Here is a 19,190-nt window from a genome sequence, read left to right on the forward strand (position 1 = left end):
CGTTTCTCTGCCCACGGTAGCCAGCCCCGCTGTCCTTCGGCCTGGACGCGGTCCTGTGCTGCCACCTGCCTCCGAGGGGCAGAGAAAGTGGGAAGGCCGGGCCAGAATCCCTCCCGCCAAAACTCCTGCCCGGTGCGGAGAGGCGCCCGGAGCCCAGGGCGCTGTGCGGGGCGGGTGTAACTCCCCAGGCCTGCCCTGCCGCCTGCCTCCACCGTCCCGCGGGCGCCTTTCCTCCCTCCCGCGGCGTGGGAGCCTTCGCCGCGCTCCGGAACTCTGCTGCTCCAGCGAAGTTCCCGGCCGTCCGCCGGAGCTGCCGGAAGCGGAAGTGCTCGTTGTGGGTGCACAAGGCGCGTTCGAGCAGCGGCGACCGAGGCGGCGAAGGAGCGCGCCATGGAGCATGTGACAGAGGGCTCCTGGGAATCGCTGCCTGTGCCGCTGCACCCGCAGGTGCTGGGCGCGCTGCGGGAGCTGGGCTTCCCGTACATGACGCCGGTGCAGGTATCGGTTCCCTGGGGCGGGGGAGTGAGGCTGGGAGAGGGGCAGGCACCCGCTGCATCGGACCCACCGGAGGTGATCGGACAGATCTGAGCCCTGGGGCGCTCATCCCTCCAGCTGGGGCTCTTGCCTCGTCTCCAGGCTGCCCAGACTGGCGGAATGCGGAGCTGCCCGGCCAGCGAGCCGGCAGAGGGGCCGCGACCCACCCCGCCCTCGGGTGCTGTGGTCTCAAGCCTGGTTCTCATCCTGGCCCTGCTCGCTGTAGCTGTGAGACCTCGGGCAAATGGCTTAACCTCTCCGTGCTTCATTTTCCTTCTCTGTGAAATGACGAAAAAATAACACCCTCCTTATGGGGTTGCTGTGGGGACTAAATAAACCAGTCGGCACACTATGGGAGCTCAGTAAGGGTTACCGTTGTTCTGCATCTCTTCAAGAATATTTCTTGAGGACCTGCTATGTGTCAGGAACTCTTCTAGGCTCTGGGGAGTTTGCAGTATTGGCATCTGCTCATAGCCTTACTTTCTAGTGCAAGAGCTAGAGAAAGGATAATTTCAGCTGCTGGTAAGTGTTATGAAAGAACTAAGACGGTTGTGATAGACAGTGTCGCGCGAGGACTGTAGAGGAGGTGAGATAGGGTGTTAAGGAAGGCCTCTCTGAGGAGGTGCATTGAGCTGAGACCTCAGTGATTGAGAAGGAGCTGGCTCTGTGGTGACTAGGGGGAGATTATTCCACTGGAGAGAAATACCAGTGCACATAAATGCCCTGGGGCAGGCTGCAAATGGTTTGAGCAGCAGAAAGGAGGCCTTTGTGGCTGAACATCAAGAGTAGTGTAAGAGATGGATTGTGCAGGGTCTTGTAGGCGCTTGGATTTCATTCTAAATGTAGTGGGAAGCCATCTTATCTGGGAGGATGTTTAGGAAGGGAAGGGCTGTGATTTCTCTGTAGAGAGTGGCCTTTCCAGGCATAAGAGATGAAGCAGGCAGGTCGCTTAGGAGGCCATTGTCAGGTAAGAGATGATGGTGACTTGGAGTAGGGTGGAACCAGTGGATACTGAGAAGTCACATTTGGGATAGCTTTAAGGTTGCTAAGGGACTGGAAGTGGAGGTTAGGAAAGAGAAGACTCTACAGGGACCTGAGGTTTTTATTTTTATTTTTATTTTTTATTTTTTGAGATGGAGTCTCGCTCTGTTGCCCAGGCTGGAGTGCAATGGTGCGATCTTGGCTCACTGCAACCTCCGCCTCCCGGGTTCAAGCAGTTCTCTGCCTGAACCTCCCAAGTAGCTGAGATTACAGGTGCCTGCCACCATGCCCGGCTAATTTTTTGTATTTTTAGTAGATACGGGGTTTCACCATCTCGGCCAGGTTGGTCTTGAACTCCTGACCTCCTGATCCACCCGCCTTGGCCTCCCAAAGTGCTGGGATTACAGGCTGAGCTACCGCACCCGGCTGATTTTTATTAGTAGCTGAGTGAATGGTGTTACCATTTCCCAAGAATGACTGGCGTGCATATCAGGTTTCAGAGGGAAAGTCAAGAGTTCTTTTTTTTGTTTTGTTTGTTTGTTTTTAACTTTTTTGAGACGGAATCTTTCTCTGTTGCCCAGGTTGGAGTGCAATGACACGATCTCGGCTCACTGCAACTTCTGCCTCCCGGGTTCAAGCGATTCTCCCATCTCAGCCTTCCAAGTGGCTGGGGTTACAGGCATGCACCACCACGCCTGGCTAATTTTTGCATTTTTAGTAGAGATGGGATTTCGCCATGTTGGTCAGGCTGGTCTCGAACTCCTGACCTCAGGTACGCCCGCCTTGGCCTCCCAAAGTGCTGGGATTACAGGAGTGAGCCACTGCGCCTGACCACAAGAGTCCTGTTTTTAAACACTGAGCTGGGTACAGTGGCACCCGCCTGTAGTACCATTTGTTTGGAAGGCTGAGGTGGGAGGATCCCTTGAGCCCAGGAGTTCAAGACCAGCCTGAGCAACATAGTGAGACCCGCATCTTCGAAATTAAAATAAATAATGGCCGGGCACGGTGGCTCACGCCTGTAATCCTAGCACTTTTGGAGACCAAGGTGGGAGGATCACTTGAGATCAGGAGTTCAAGACCAGCCTGGGCAACATAGGGAGGCCCTGTCATCACAAAAATTTTTTTTAAATAAATGAAGTCTTGAGTTTGAGATGCCCATAAGATTCCTGGGAATGTGGAGAATCTATTTCCAGCAGGCAGGGCTGGAGATGAAAACTGGGAGTGCTGTGTGCCCTGCCTAGGGAATGTAGTGCGAGCAAGACCCCATCTCTGGCCTCAGAGCTCATTGTCTAGACCTGTCATCCACTACACAGTCATCAGACATGGCTATCAAGTGCTTGAAATACACTTTGTCCAAATCAAAGTGTACTCTGAGTATCAAAGAACACACTAGATTTTGAAGACCTAGTATGAAAAAAGAATGGAAAATGCTGATTTTTAAATATTGATTAAATGTGAAGGGACAATATTTTTGATATATTGGGTTAAATAAAATATTAAAATTTATTTCACCCATTTCTTTTTACTTTTCTTACTATGGCTATTAGAAAATTTAAAATTGTTTATGTGGTTCACAGTTTATTTCTATTGGACAGCAATGGCCTGAAGCAGGGTCCTCACTGTTGGCACTATTGACATTTTGTGCTGGAAAATTTTTTGTTATGGGGCTGTCCTGGGCATTGTAGGATGTTTAACAACATCACTGGAATCTGTCCATCAGAGGACATCACCTCCCAACCCTGGTTGTATTTTATTTATTTATTTATTTTTTGAGGCAGGGTTTTGCTCTGTTACCCGGGCTGGAGTGCAGTGGCACAGTCACAGCTCACAGTAGCCTCGACGTCCCTGGGCCTAGGTGATCCTCTTACCTTAGCCTCCTGAGTAGCTGGGACTGCAGGCATGCACCACCACACCCACATAATTAAAAAAATTTTCTTTGTAGAGACAGAGTCTCCCTGTGTTGCCTGGCTGGTCTGGAACTCCTGGCCTTAAGGGATCTACCCACCCGGGCCTCCCAAAGTGCTGTGATTATAGATGTGAGCCACCACGCCTGGCCCACCCTGGGTTTTGACAACCAAAAATGTCTCCTTACATTGCCAGATGTTCCCTCGGGTTGAGCAGGGGGATAGAAATCACTGTGGAGAGGCAGTTGGAATAATATTACATCTGCTGTGATTTAAGTGAGCTCAGGCCCTGGGGACCAGGGCTGAATCCTGGAGGGAGCAGCCTCGAGGCCAAGGCCTGAATCTAATTGAGGTTTAGCTTTTTTGATTGCTAAAACCAGGTTTCTTGTAAAGTCTGGCAACCTCTACAGTGCTTAAAATGAGAGGGTTTATTTGAATCATGATTCTGTGATACTAGAGCTGGAAGGGACCCTAAAACCCAATGTCTTCAACCCCTTCCTGGTTCAGAGAGGAAAGTAGGAGCGACAGGGCTAGAATTCAGGACTCCCACCTCCCAGCTCAGCTCACTGTCCCCACACGCCGTCGACGTAGACACAGTTGCCACGTTTGATTCAACTTCTCTATGGTGACTTGGTTACTCAGAGCCCCTTTTGTGGTGGGACCCACTGTGACCTTAGCTGCCCATTATGTTCCTAGGGCTTCGGGTCTCACCTGTGAATTGATGGCATCCTTTAACCGGTGCTTTGCAATCTCTCTCTTTAGTCCGCAACCATCCCTCTGTTCATGCGAAACAAAGATGTCGCTGCAGAAGCGGTGAGTGCCTCGGGTATGTGCAGCCTGTCCTCGTGTTCTCCCTCAGATGAACTCTGAGGAAGAAAGGGAAACCAAAACTCTCTGTTTGCAGGTCACAGGTAGTGGCAAAACACTCGCTTTTGTCATCCCCATCCTGGAAATTCTTCTGAGAAGAGAAGAGAAGTTAAAAAAGAGTCAGGTGAGGACAACAAAAGTGATTTATTTTCACCTAGTCATCAGAGAGTTCACATTGGATTAAGAAGCTGGCTACAAACGTGAAAAAATAGGCCAGAAGCCGTGGCTCACGCCTGTAATCCCAGCACTTTGGGAGGCTGAGTCTGGAGGATCACTGGAGTCCAGGAGTTTGAGACCAGCCTGGGCAACACAGTGAGACTTCATCTCTACAAATAATGAATGAATGAAACTTGAAAAAAAAAGACAGTTAATCCTCATTATTTGTGGATTCTGTATTTGTGAATTTGCCTGCTCGTTAAAATTTAGAACGCCCCAGTGGATCCTCGGTGCTTCTGTGGTCATGGGCGTGGGCAGAGCTGCCTTTGGTTTCACTGCTCAGGTGTAAACAGTGTCCTTTTTGTCATCTATTTAGTGCCATGTTTTTTACCTTTTTTTTTTTTTTCTTTTTTCCCTGAGACAGGGTTTTGCTCTGTCACCCAGGCTGGAGTGCAGTGGTGTGATCTCATCTCACTGCAACCTCCACCTCCCAGGCTTAAGCTGTCCTCCTGCCTCAGCCTTCCAAGTAGCTGGGACTACAGGTGTGGACCATCATATCTAGGTCATTTTTTGTATTTTTTGACATGTTACCCAGGCTGGTCTTAAACTCCTGGGCTCAAGTGATCCTTCCACCTCGGCCTCCCAAAGTGCTGGGATTACAGGTGTGAGCTACCGCGCCCGGCCATTTTGCACATTTTTGTGCTTTATGTTGGTGATTGTGGTTTTTGAAATGGCCCCGTGATGTAGTGCAGTCTAGTGTTCCTGGGTGCAAGAAGGTTATGACGTGCAGAGAAAATCCCCGCGCTAGAGAAGCACAAGCTAAGGCATGAGTTAATGTGCTGTTGGCCACGAGTTCAATGAGAATGAATCAATAGTATATGTTAAATAGAGTCTTTTAAGCACAAACAGACATAAAATAGGTTTATATATTGATTGGTTGACAAAAATGTCATGCCCAGAGACTGGCAGGAACCTAACCCTGTGTTTCCCCTGTGAGCAGTGGTTCAGTGTTCACTAATTCACTGTTCTTCGTGACTTGAAAGAGCATAACTGCAGTGTATGATGACGAGTAACCGTAATTCAAAGTAGTTGATATATGCTCAGAGATGCTGCTGAGAAAGTCTGGGAACTACTGTTTCTCTGGAACTTTCCTTTGTGTGGTGGAGGGCGGAGGGCCTATGAGTTCCTCTCTGGGAGTCCCTTGTGCTGCTGACTGTGTCCCTTCCTTCCATGTGGGTAGGTTGGAGCCATAATCATCACCCCCACTCGAGAGCTGGCCATTCAAATAGACGAGGTCCTGTCGCATTTCACGAAGCACTTCCCCGAGTTCAGGTGAATTGGATGCAGTGTCCCTGTTAGCCATGGGCTGTTTTGTCGAACTTAATCAAAGGCTGTTTTCTTGTTGTAGCCAGATTCTTTGGATCGGAGGCAGGAATCCTGGAGAAGATGTTGAGAAGTTTAAGCAACAAGGGTGAGTTTGCTCGTGTCTGCTTGTTTCTTTGCTTGCTTTTGGCATTGAACCTAAGAATCGATGTGTGATCTCAGCCTAACTGTGGGTCCCCCTTTCAGCAGCCTCCTCCCCCTGCAAAAAGGTGTTTTCTCCAGGCCAGCTTCCCATTGTGCTTTGCTGGCTCCTTCCCATAAGGCCCTGATGAGAACTTCACAAACTCAGGTTCTTACAGAGGTCAAGAGAACGACGGGAAGATAAATGAGTGGTCAGGATAGCTGAGCTCGGGGCTGGGGGATGGTGAGGAACTGGCCAGCAGCTGCCTTGAATACTCAGCTCCAGCTGGTAGTTGCCTGGGAGGACTCGGCTCAGTAGTGGCAGGTTTTGAATTTTTTAAAAAGAAGATGGAATTCCAGATTTGTGTGTGTAATCTCCTGATTTTTTAACTGTTGGCGTGTAATCCACATTTGAAAAACACATCTTGTAGGTGAGCCAGTCTGAGGGAGCCACATCTGGCCCTGAGTCTGCCAGTTTGTGATCTTTACATAGGATTCTCTAATTCTGTCAACATTTCCATTTTACATGTGAGTTACCTGGGACCTACAATGGTTGAGTAACTTGCGTAGGTCAGAGGTTGGTAAGCTTTTTTTGTAAAGGAGCAGATGGTAAATGTTTTCGGCTTTGTGAACCATATGGTCTCCATCACAGTTACTCAACTGCTGTTGTAGTGTGAAGGCAGCGATAGACAACATGTGAATAAATGGGCGTGGTTGTCTGCCAATAAAATACTTGGCAAGGACAGGCAGCAGCCCAGGTTTGGTCCGGGAGCTGGAGTTTGCCAACCTTGCCTGGGTCATAGCCCAGAACCCAGATCCCGTCTCACCACAGCCCTGTCTTTCTACCCTGCAGCACTCTTCCACTCTCATGCCCTTCGTTCTCTTCACTAGGGCTTAAATGACTTTGGGGGGATATAAAACTTGGTATTTTGGTAATCATCAACCACATTCCCAAGATCCAGAGAGTTTGGTAAATGTTAACTTTCTTTCCAAAGTGGGAACATCATTGTGGCCACTCCAGGCCGCTTGGAGGACATGTTCCGGAGGAAGGCCGAAGGCTTGGATCTGGCCAGCTGTGTGCGATCCCTGGATGTCCTGGTGTTGGATGAGGCAGACAGACTTCTGGACATGGGGTTTGAGGCAAGGTACTGGACTTTGGACTTCACTGGCTTGAGTGGGCAGATGATACTAATACAAAAGGGGAGCAAAATGGAGTTTACCGCTTTATGACTAGGTATTTTTATTTTTTATTTTCATTTTTATTTATTTTTTATTTATTTGTTTATTAGAGACAGGGTCTTGTGCTGTCACCCAGGCTGGAGTGCAGTGGTGTGATTATGTTCACTGCAGCCTCAACCTCTCGGGCTCAGGTGATCCTCCTGCATCAGCCTCCCGGGTAGCTGGGATTACAGGTGCACATCACCATGCCTGGATGGTTTTTTTATTTTTTGCAGATGAGGTTTTGCCATGTTGCCCAGTCTGTTCTCAAACTCCTGGGCTTAAGTGATCCTCCTACCTAGGGTTCCCAAAGTGCTAGGATTACAGGTGCCAGCCACCATGCCTGGCCTAAGTATTTTTATTAACCACATTTTAATTTCAAATCATTAAGTAGTTTGAGCTTTCAAATTCTACCACATGATTTTTATTCCCGTTCTATCTTTGATCTTAAAATGCACTTTCCTTCAAGTTTTTTTTTTTTTTTTTTGAGACAGGGTCTCACTCTGTCATCCAGGCTAGAATGCAGTGGCATGATTTCGGGTCATTGCGACCTTTACTTCCTGGGCTTAAGTGATCCTCCCACCTCAGCCTCCTGAGTCATCTGGGACTACAGGCGCATGCCATCATGCTTTTTTTTTTTTAATTTTTGGCAGAGACAAGATCCCATTATGGTCTCAAACTCCTGGGCTCAAGAGATCTTCCCATCCCAGCCTCCCGAAGTGCTGGGATTACAAGCATGAGCCATCACACCTGGCAGTTTTGTTGTTTTTTAATAAACAGCTTTATGGGATATAATTCACATATCATTATAATTGTATGCTAAAATTTGAGGAACCTTGGAAAAATGAAAGTATAAAGAAGAAACAAAGAATCACCTATAATCTCACCTCCCAGTGTATGTGCTATAAATATTTTGATGGCTTCACTTTCAGTCTTTTTGAATACCTGTTTAGTATCGTGAAGCACTGTGTGTTGATTCTGCTGGCAAGTGAGCGGTTAAGTGTGAGCCCTCTTTTTATCAGCATCAACACCATTCTGGAGTTTTTGCCAAAGCAGAGGAGAACAGGCCTTTTCTCTGCCACTCAGACGCAGGAAGTGGAGAACCTGGTGAGAGCGGGCCTCCGGAACCCTGTCCGGGTCTCAGTGAAGGAGAAGGGCGTGGCAGCCAGCAGTGCCCAGAAGACCCCCTCCCGCCTGGAAAACTACTACATGGTAAGCACCTGGGCTTGCTTCTTACTCAGCGATAATGACCAGTGCTCATTTTATGGAAATTGTACTGGTAGAATAAATATGTGAGACCCTGTAGCACCTATGAAATGCATTTGGGGACAGAGCTAGCTAGGGCAAATGGTCTGAGTGGTCCTACTCATTGAATGAATAAGTTAAATTGGACATAAATGTATTTTAAGCACAGTCTCTAAGGACAGAGTCTCTGAACCTCCTACCCTCAAGTGACCAAATGTTTCTATTTTACATGCTTGGGGTGTGCTGGGTGCAGGCATGACTAAGCTCTGTAGTTCCTGGGCCCGTCAGAACAGCCTGTGTCACAGAGAAGGGCATAGTTAGATGTGCAGGTGGAACACAGAAAATCAAATGACAGACTCACTCCTAAGGAGACTTTGTGGGGTGGAAATGTTCTGCTCTGTAAATGTTGTGTATTTTTGACCTGCATCAAATATGCTGAGTTTCTTTTTCTTTTTTTTTTTTTTTTGAGACAGAGTCTGGCTCTGTCGCCCAGGCTGGAGTGCAGTGGCGCGATCTCAGCTCACTGCAAGCTCTGCCTCCTGGGTTCATGCCATTCTCCTGCCTCAGCCTCCCGAGTAGCTGGGACTACAGGCGCCCACCACCACGCCCGGCTAATTTTTTGTTAGCCCTGTTAGCCAGGATGGTCTCCATCTCCTGACCTGGTGATCCACCTGCCTCGGCCTCCCAAAGTGCTGGGATTACAGGTGTGAGCCACCGCGCCCGGCCGTTTTTTTTGTTTGTTTTTTTTTGTTTTGAGACGGGGTCTTACCCTGTCACCCAGGCTGGAGTGCCATGGCACGATCTCGGCTCACTGCAACCTCTGCCTCCTGGTTCAAGCAATTCTTCTGCCTCAGTCTCCCGAGTAGCTGGGATTACAGGCATGTGCCACCGTGCCCAGCTAATTTTTTGTATCTTTAGTAGAGGTGGGGTTTCACCACATTGGACAGGCTGGTCTTGAACTCCTGACCTCATGATCCTCCTGCCTCAGCCTCCCAAAGTGCTGGGATTACAAGAATGAGCCATCATGCCTGGCCCAAATATGCTGAATTTCTAGTAGTAAATACTGGCTGCTGGCTTCTGTAGTTTCTTCACAAAGAAGTAGATGGGCTTTTGGCAACTTGATTGTTTAGTAATGAGGCCACTCCTCACCCCTGTTCTGTTCTGTCCCATTGCTGGGATGGGCCACGAGGCACAAGTGTAGAGAGCACAGGCTGCAGGGGAGGCAGCACCATCAGGGCGAGGAGGCACCCACAGGCCAGTGCCACTGCTGACGGTACACTGGCCCACCAGCCCGGGGCTGGGGCTTTTCTTTTTCTTTTGCAATAAGCTTTCTCAGGTTAAATTTTTCGTTAGGCCTGGAGGGGTTCCCTAGCTCCTGAACATGTCTGCTGTTCAAAATGAAGGAGGCTGGTCTCGAAACCAGAGTGTTCCTATTGCTGCAGACTGTGAGGTTGTCGAGGCTGCTCTCCGGTTTGTGTCAATTTGTAGGCAGATTAAAGGTAGAATGAGTTTGCAAATGAGAAACAGCACCTAGTGTAACTGGAGAGTGTTGTCAAAATCAGATAGGCTCATCAGAAGTGGGAGTTGTAGTTGCCATTGATGTTTCTGACAAGCTGGACTGGGTGAGGGAGGAGGCTAGCTCTTCCCAAGCAGAGGGAAGGACTCTGCATAGGGTAGTGTGGAGAGCATGGGCGCTAGAGCAGGACTGCCTGGTGCGTATCTTGGCTTTGGCCCCTACCAAATTTAACCGATGAACTTAGAGGTCCTTACTTGTCAAATGGGGGCCACAGTAGTATACAGCTTCGTAGGGTTGCTGGAGGATTAATTAATTAATCCATGCAAAAATGTTCATGATAGTGCTTAGTACACAATAAGTGTGGGTTGAGCATTCCTAACTTGAAATTCCAAAATCCAAAATCCTCCAAAATCTGAAGCTTTTTTGAGTGCCAACATGATGCTGAAAGGAAATACTCGGAGCATTTTGGATTTCGGATTTCCAGATTAGGGATGCTCAGCTGGTAAGTATAGTGCAGCTATTCCGAAATCTGAAAAAATTCAAAAGCCAAAAAACACTTCGGGTCCTAAGGACCTTGGATGAGGGATACTTGTACTACTGTTAGCTTTGGACACACTGTGGCTACTGTTGCATTCTGTTATTTTGCATTCGTTTTGCATTTAGAGATGGCTGAGTACATGAGAAAAAAGTCCAAACTGGGGATTTGGTTTTGGTAAAAATAGGATGAATGCATTCAGGTGAATTTAATGTCTCTAATTTGGGAGTTTGAATGGAGGACTTGATTGCATTATGAAGAAAAGCAGTGGGGTCTGCGTCCATGGAGGCCTTTTAAATAATGATGTACATTGCTTTCTGGAAATCATTATTCACCTTAGAGCAGTGACTTCTGAACTTGGCATCAGAATTTCCTGGGGGAACTCTTAAATAATAGGGATTCTTAGGTTCAATCTCAGACCTACTGAATCAGAATCTGTATGTCGTACCCAAGAATCTGCATTTAAAAAAAAAAAATCTATCCTTCGGCTGGGCGAGGTGGCTCACGCCTGTAATCCCAGCACTTTAGAGTTGAGGTGGGAGGATTGCCGGATGCCAGGCCAGGAGTTCGATACCAGTCTGGGCAACATATTGAGAGTCTGTCTCTTGAAAAAAAAAAGAAGAAAAAAAAAAAGGTAAATAAATAAAAATCTACCCTGGAGATGGTGTAATGGCTGGCATGTATATTGGGATTGGGAGTTGGGAACTGTTGCCTGTTGGATGACTGTGTTTCTCTGAGCTATATGATTTTGTGACATACAAATTAACTTTTACAGGCAGCAGCACATGTTGATATTTATTCTGAGCTAGGTAGACCAGTTAACATTCCGACTAAAGTCTGTCCTACCCATGGGGGAAATGACATTCCTTAAAATTTAATGCTGAAACTGAAAATAGCCATGGGGATTATTATTGCCAAATATGTTTTTTATTAGTTTCCCTTTTTATTTTGCAGGTATGCAAGGCAGATGAGAAATTTAATCAGCTGGTCCATTTTCTTCGCAATCATAAGCAGGAGAAACACCTGGTCTTCTTCAGGTACTCCTCTGGTCTCTGTGGTAGGGGCGTCAGGGATTCAGCCAGAATGTGCAGGTGCATGCGGCCTTTGGGTTTTGGATTCCATCTAGCATGGTTCTCTCCGGAATGCTTTTGGCTGCAAATAACTGAAAACCCAACTTTTGTTGTCCGAACAAGGTTGGCTTTATTTTTCTCCGGTAAAAAGTCGTCCAAAGGCAGGCAGTTTCTCACATGGGTTTCATGCGTCAGTCATGTCAAGGTCAATGTTGATGTGATTGGTCTTCTCTTCCTATGTGTCACCTCATGGATTCTGGATGACCACTATTACACCCTGTCATGTCTGCACTGAAGAAAGATAAGGGGGAAAAGGCAGAGGGGGCTTATGGCAATGTTAGCTATATCCATGCCTTTTAATCAGGAGAGCAAAGAGCTTCCTCAGAAACCCCTCTGCCCTAGTTGACTTCAGCTGTGAATTCATCTTAGGGGCCAAAAGTGGGTCACGTGGTGGCCCCTCACTTCAAGAGCAGCAGAGAAAATGAGTGTGCAGCTTTTCTGCCTCTGTAGTAGTGGCCAGCGAAGCAAGAAGTGGTTGGGAATAGTGTTTATCAGCCACCCATGGAGTCCGCCACAGTGGGGTTTTGTCCTGTGGTCAGAAGGCAGCATAGGGACAGATGCATATGTTCTTTGGACTGGTTGGTTCTTTTCCCCTTTTCTCCAGAGATAAATGTGTTGATCTTTAGTAGTACATAAAAAATAATTTTATATTTATTTATATATTTATATTTATAATTTCTTTTCTATCTGTTATCCTACAAATAAAATGCAATATTGACCATGACCCACAGTAAGAAGTACAATTTGGTACACACCCAAACAAGACAATAAAACAAAGGTTTTCATGAAACTGCACCCTGCTAGGTAGGATGTTTTCTATTCTGTTCTACTCCAGCTGTTAATTTTTTTAAAATGCTGGTCGAGACCCACTAAATTGATTTCAGAACCCACCAGGTCTGTGGGTTGTGAGGCTTAGTGTGTGAAACACCACTTCATTACATACTATGTGACTCAAGGTGGAAAAGAGCGGTCACAGCACAGGTGGAGGGACTGAAGTAGACAAGAGTTAGCCCAAACTGGAATGCAGTAGTGCAGTAGTCTGGTCTAGTGGGAGGAGCATTAGACCTGGGTTCTGGTTCTGCCACTTACTCTGTGTCTCTGGTAAGTTTCAGTTCCCTCATCTGCAAAAGGATGGGAAGTCACTTGGGAATGCTTCCGGTTAAGGAAAAGGGTCCAGGGTGAACTTTATTAGAAGGGTGCCGGGTAAGGAGCTCACAGATTCAGAGAATGTTGAGTGTCCAGCTCCCAGGGAAGGAGGCTCCCTGGCAGGAGTTCATGGGCCATCTCTTTAGGGCATATCTTTATTGGGATGACTGCCAACCCCCTTTTTGTCTTTGGATGACTCAGCTCCAAGTCCCAAATATCTGGGAGAAGGGATCTGACTGGCCTAGCTTGGGTTATTTGCTGAGCCCTTGGGAATCCTGCTAATTGGGAAAGAAGCAGTTCCCTAAATGAAAAGCAGAAATGTTTTTAAATCTTGTAACACTATTTGTGGCTAAGATGTCATTGCTTTTGTTCTGAATGACTGTTTCACTTTAATTCCTTTCTCGGGGTCAGGGAGATTTCCCGTGAGAACATCTTTAGACAGTAGAATACGTCCTTGGGGGTTTTAATTCATGTTTAAGGGATTTTGTCAAAAGATTGGCCTTTCATTGGCTGAGAGGATTACAGATTGAGAACTCAGTTGTGGATGATTTCCACTGCCATTTTCCTTGTCATTCCCCTAGGGAGGGCTCGTAGTTAGGTTGCGTCTGCTGCAGCTATTGCTCACTGTTCCCCTCTCCCGGTTGTAGAAGGACCAAAGTGACTCTAAGCCCTCTGTCCCTCTTGCAGCACCTGTGCCTGTGTGGAATACTATGGGAAGGCTCTGGAAGTGCTGGTGAAGGGCGTGAAGATTATGTGCATTCATGGAAAGATGAAATATAAACGCAATAAGATCTTCATGGAGTTCCGCAAATTGCAAAGGTGGGTGGGCTTCATTGAAGGTAGCAGCTCTCCTGCCACACTGCTCTTTCAGGTCCCCAAACGCCCCATTCTCTAGTAGCCTGTGCTGTCCGCATGTGTTGTTTTTCCTGCCTGGAACCCTCTTCCCTCTCTAATCTGGTTATCACATCTCTGTAAACACCCCGAGCCTCCATTGCCCTGTTCCAATTGCTTTGCCTTTTGCTATGTCATTTCCCTAGTTACTGAACTTCTGTGCTAGACAGCAGGCTCCGTGACACAGGAGTCCTGTGTATTGTCTTCACTCCCAGATTGCCCTGTTCCCCGGTCCAGGGAAAGGTTGTGATGACTGTCAAGCAGCAAGGAGCAAATCCATTTGTCCTGTCTGGGTAGAAACTGTCTGTGGCTTAAGGCCGGACACGGTGGCTCACGCCTGTAATCCCAGCACTTTGGGAGGCCGAGGCGGGTGGATCACGAGGTCAGGAGATCAAGACCATCCTGGCTAACGTGGTGAAACCCTGTCTCTACTAAAAACAAAAAATTAGTCGGGCATGGTGGCTGGCGTCTGTAGTCCCAGCTACTCCGGAGGCTGAGGCAGGAGAATGGTGTGAACCCAGGAGGCGGAGCTTGCAGTGAGCCGAGACTGCGCCAGTGCACTCCAGCCTGGGTGACAGAGTGAGACTCCATCTCAAAAACAAACAAACAAACAAACAAACAAAAAAACAAAAAACTGTCTGTGGCTTATTAGGCTTGTGACTATACAGCAGGCAACTTGTGTCTACCAATGACCATAACTTGTATCTGCTTGTGCTGACAAATAATAGTTTTCTGTTTTTCTTAATCATTGAACATCTGGCTATATTAAAAGTCTTCTTTTGGACAAAGTGATATACCTGACTGCTAGGCCTCAGTTATGGAGTGAATTGTCCCTTGTTTTTCAGATGGCTACAAAGGATTAGACCCATACAGTTTTGGTTTTCAAATGGCAGTGCTGTAATTTTTAAAATCCCTTTGCTGTCTCTCACCTCCCTCCAATTTTTATTGGAATTTATGAAGTCCTAGAGATTGTAGAAAGAAGAAAAAGTCAAAATATTACCTTAAACATTTGCTTCTGTGAGAAGCTCCAGCACCTGTGTGTCACTGTCATCGAGATCAGTAGGCTGTTTGATGGTGATGAAGATGGTGGCCTCCTTACTCAGAATGCTGTTTTCTCATTTCCTAGTGGGATTTTAGTGTGCACTGATGTGATGGCCCGGGGAATTGATATTCCTGAAGTCAACTGGGTTTTGCAGTATGACCCTCCCAGCAATGCAAGGTAAGGTACGAGGCTGCCACCCACTCTCTGTTGAGGAATTTAGCCTAATAAAGGAGGAATCCTGAAGAAGATAAACAGATAATGATGTTCACTGAAACATTTTATAGCAAGCCTCCAGCGTGCTTGGGTCTGCAGTGACCCCGTGGATTCCTACAGGGCTTGCCAGAACAGTTTTGAAATGGTTTGAGGCCTTGCCCTGCTCCATGTAGAGCAAGGTTATAGAAATTTCAGACAATGAGAGAAAACAAAAAACAACAACATTATTTGAGGCTGGGCGCGGTGGCTCACGCCTGTAATTCCAGCACTTTGGGGAGGCCGAGGCAGGTGAATCGTTTGAGCCCAGGAATTCACCAGCTTGGGCAACAGGACAAAACCCTGTCTCTACAAAAAAATATATACAGATTAGCCAGGCGTGTGTTCCTGTAGTCCCAGCTACTTGAGAGGCTGAGGCAGGAGAATCGCTTGAGCGCAGGAGGCAGAGGTGTGGCAATGGATTGTGCCACTTCACTCCAGCCTGGGCAACAGTGTGAGACTCTGTCTCAAAACAAAAACCCGTTGTTTTATGTAGCAAAAATAGGCAAATGGATGAATAACCCATTCATGGTGAAATCGTGATACCGTATTGGCAGCAATTAAAAGTACTTTCAAATATTATCAGTTCTTGCAGAAACACACAATAGAATGTCTAAATGAAAAAAGCAGTACATAACACCACATGTGAAAATTACAATTACTTTCTCCAAAGTCAGCATATATTCCTAACACATGCTTCCACGCATAGGAAAATGCCTATAAACCCCCAAGTGTTGATGATTACTCCTGAGGTTATTGGTCATTTTCATTTTATTCTTTGTATTTTTCATTGTTTCCCAGATTTTCCACTGGGGACTATGTCCCACCTGTATGAGGAGAGAGAAAGATACAAGTTTTACTTAAGAGTTCACATTAAATGTTTCTTACAGAATCGTATCTGTTTGCAGTGTTGGTTTAATTGCCAGTTCTATTTCTCACACTAGTAAGTGGCCGAGTCCACACTGAGCTGTGGAGGCTAGAGGCTCCCCAGAGCATTTTAGCTGCAGCAGCCATGTGGCTGGAGCCTGAGCTCTGTTCAGCTGTCATCACCTGGGTACCCATTTCCACCCTGTGTTCTCACAGTGCCTTCGTGCATCGCTGCGGTCGCACAGCTCGCATTGGCCACGGGGGCAGCGCTCTGGTGTTCCTCCTGCCCATGGAAGAGTCATACATCAATTTCCTTGCAATTAACCAAAAAGTAAGCTGCCATCCGTTTTCAGATAGAATGCCTAGTGACGGGGTAGCTGGAAAGGTTTTCCAGCATGTGGTCAGCAATTGAAATTACGAATTGCAAACTCACTGGGGCTGGGCTGGTGGTGGCAGTGGGGGGCCCTGGTGGGTTTTTTTTTTTTTTTTGAGTCGGAGTTTCACTCTTGTTGCCCAGGCTGGAGTGCAATGGCACTATCTCGGTTCACCACAACCTCCGCCTTCCGGGTTCAATGGATTCTCCTGCCTCAGCCTCCCAAGTAGCTGGGATTACAGGCATGCGCCACCCCAGCTAATTTTGTATTTTTAGTAGAGACGGGGTTTCTCCATGTTGGTCAGGCTGGTCTTGAACTCCCAACCTCAGGTGATCCGCCCACCTCGGCCTCCCAAAGTGCTGGGATGACAGGCGTGAGCCACCGTGCCCGGCCACCCTGGTGGGCTTTAAGGCTGTGGAGGCACCTCGGTCATGGAGTGACCAAGTCTCCTGTGCGGTAGCATGCCCTGCTGGGACCCAGGCAAGGGTTACTTCTTGTGAATAGAGACCCAGTGTTGCCATACTTTGCTACCAGATTAGGATTGTCATGTGAAATCTGATTTTTAAATTTTCTTTTAAAAATTTAACATACTTTTCAGAGCATGTGAAATATTTGGGTTGGAGTTGGGCTTCAGACCTCAACAGTTGAAAAGGAATTGTTTCGCTTTTGTTTTTCTTGGTTGTGATGGGGAGCCCTGGGGATATGATGCCAGCCAGGGAAGGTGAGAATGTGGTATGTGTGTGTGTGTAGTGCCCCCTGCAGGAGATGAAGCCCCAGAGAAACACAGCGGACCTTCTGCCAAAACTCAAGTCCATGGCCCTGGCTGACAGAGCTGTGTTTGAAAAGGGCATGAAAGCCTTTGTGTCATATGTCCAAGCTTATGCAAAGCATGAATGCAACCTGATTTTCAGATTAAAGGGTAAGTTGGACTTCTTCATGTGATAATGTCTCCATCTTAACTATGTGGTGGTCTTACAAGTATGAGATTGCTTTGTCTCATAAAAGGAAGTGTTCCCAGGTTTTGAGTAGACACAGAATAAACTGGCCACTGGCTGCTGAGTATTCCTTTTAACTTTGTAAAAATGTAATTTTTTTTATTTTTGAGACAGAGTCTCGCTTTGTCGCCCAGGCTGGAGCGCAGTGGCGCGATCTCGGCTCACTGTAAGCTCTGCCTCCCAGGTTCATGCCATTCTCCTGTCTCAGCCTCCCGAGTAGCTGGGACTACAGGCGCCCGCCACCACGCCCAGCTAATTTTTTGTATTTTTTAGTAGAGACAGGGTTTCACCGTGTTAGCCAGGATGGTCTCGATCTCCTGACCTCGTGATCCGCCCACCTCGGCCTCGCAAAGTGCTGGGATTACAGGCGTGAGCCACTGCACCCGGCCTCAATTATTTTCATTCTAATTAAAATGAACGCATTAAACCCTTTGGTTAGAAAAAAATTATATTGTAAGCCATTACTGATTGTTCTAATCCTGTTGAGTGCGCTAACTCTGATCTTCTGATTGAATCAGATCTTGATTTTGCCAGCCTTGCTCAAGGTTTTGCCCTGCTGAGGATGCCCAAGATGCCAGAATTGAGAGGAAAGCAGTTTCCAGATTTTGTGCCCGTGGACGTTAATACCGACACGATTCCATTTAAAGATAAAATCAGAGAAAAGCAGAGGCAGAAACTCCTGGAGCAACAAAGAAGAGAGAAAACAGAAAATGAAGGGAGAAGAAAATTCATAAAAAATAAAGCTTGGTCAAAGCAGAAGGCCAAAAAAGAAAAGAAGAAAAAAATGAATGAGAAAAGGAAAAGGGAAGAGGTAAAGTTTACTTTTACTTACATTAACTTAGAATCTTGAACAAATTTATTGTAGTAGTTCTTTAAATAGGAATTGTGTGGGGCTGTCAGATTTCTGTTACGTTGGCGACTAGGGTGGGGAATTTGCTCTATTTGCAGAAGCCAATCTGAGAGCTTATAGTTCTTGAGTTAAAACTGCTGGTTTCACTAGAACACTATTGCTGAAAAATTTAGTAGTTTATTGGTTTCTTCTGCACTTAGGGTTCTGATATTGAAGATGAGGACATGGAAGAACTTCTTAATGACACAAGACTCTTGAAAAAACTTAAGAAAGGCAAAATAACTGAAGAAGAATTTGAGAAGGGCTTGTTGACAACTGGCAAAAGAACAATCAAGACAGTGGATTTAGGGATCTCAGATTTGGAAGATGACTGCTGATTCCAGTGCCACAGATGAACCCACAAGGACATAGCTGTTCCCTAACTTGGTGGATGGCTCCAGTTTGCTTTTAATGAAAATCACAACTTCAGGAGACATCTGAAAAGAATGATGTCTCTGAAAGCTGTCCTTTCAGATGAGGGAGAAATGAAGGATTTCATACTTCGGAATATTTTACTAAAAACATTCCAGTCTTGGCCGGGTGCGGTGGCTCCTGCCTATAATCCCAGCACCTTGGGAGGCTGAGGCAGGAGGATCACTTGAGCCCAGGAGTTCAAGACCAGCCTGGGAACACAGCGAGACCCTCTCATTAAAAACAACAAAACAAAACAATTCCAGTCTTGAAGTAGTCTAACAGAAGAAAATGTAAAATTATTTGAGTGTAAATAGTAGATGTCAGTATTTATCATGATGGGTCACATATAGACATATGTACATATTATATATATATATAAGCTCTTTTTTCTGAGGCTATTTTATAGTTATTTTTAAACATAAAGATACTGAAGTCTTCTTGACTTCTGATTTTCAAAACCATTCCTCAGTATCTTCAGGCATTTGACCTCCTGAATGTGCTTGGCCCTGGGCTTCAGTTATCCTTTGATGCCCTGCAGAGGTGGCTAATGTGCTGGGGTTTTTCTGTGTTAATAGTCACAGTATTGTTTTATTGGTGAATAGCTGAAAAACAGAGGGATTAAGTCATATTCCGGGAAAGAGAATTATAGTTTTTATGCCTCCTGTTGAATAAATGGTGTCCTGATTGCCTGGGTCTTAAGTGTGTAAATGTAGCTGGACAGTGTTTTTCCCTAG

The 19,190-nt window shown here is 46.5% G+C and overlaps 1 protein-coding gene and 1 non-coding gene across 6 annotated transcripts; both read left to right on the forward strand.

The window, feature by feature from the left end:
* The first annotated feature begins 317 nt into the window (after nucleotides 1-317).
* Nucleotides 318-19,141, forward strand: DDX55 (DEAD-box helicase 55). Of its 5 annotated transcripts, none has more exons than XM_001170267.7 (14): nucleotides 318-498; nucleotides 4,182-4,232; nucleotides 4,324-4,410; nucleotides 5,683-5,774; nucleotides 5,851-5,913; nucleotides 6,941-7,090; nucleotides 8,186-8,375; nucleotides 11,414-11,496; nucleotides 13,423-13,554; nucleotides 14,753-14,845; nucleotides 16,001-16,115; nucleotides 16,909-17,077; nucleotides 17,672-17,964; nucleotides 18,204-19,141. In XM_001170267.7, exons 1-14 carry the CDS (start codon nucleotides 391-393, stop codon nucleotides 18,378-18,380), a joined length of 1,803 nt encoding a protein of 600 aa, XP_001170267.1. In that variant the 5' UTR covers nucleotides 318-390; the 3' UTR covers nucleotides 18,381-19,141. The 5 variants fall into 5 exon arrangements, 4 of the variants coding, with proteins under 4 accessions (XP_001170267.1, XP_009424812.1, XP_063641312.1 ...); XR_010147840.1 differs by having other exon boundaries at nucleotides 333-498; nucleotides 17,688-17,964; XM_063785242.1 differs by having other exon boundaries at nucleotides 341-498; nucleotides 4,116-4,232.
* On the forward strand, nucleotides 14,950-15,082 carry LOC112205145 (small nucleolar RNA SNORA9). Its single transcript, XR_002938998.1, has one exon. It is a non-coding gene; the product is annotated as a small nucleolar RNA SNORA9 (small nucleolar RNA).
* Nucleotides 19,142-19,190: the final 49 nt, after the last annotated feature.

This window comes from Pan troglodytes, chromosome 10, assembly GCF_028858775.2.
Source record: "Pan troglodytes isolate AG18354 chromosome 10, NHGRI_mPanTro3-v2.0_pri, whole genome shotgun sequence".
NCBI lineage: Eukaryota > Metazoa > Chordata > Mammalia > Primates > Hominidae > Pan > Pan troglodytes.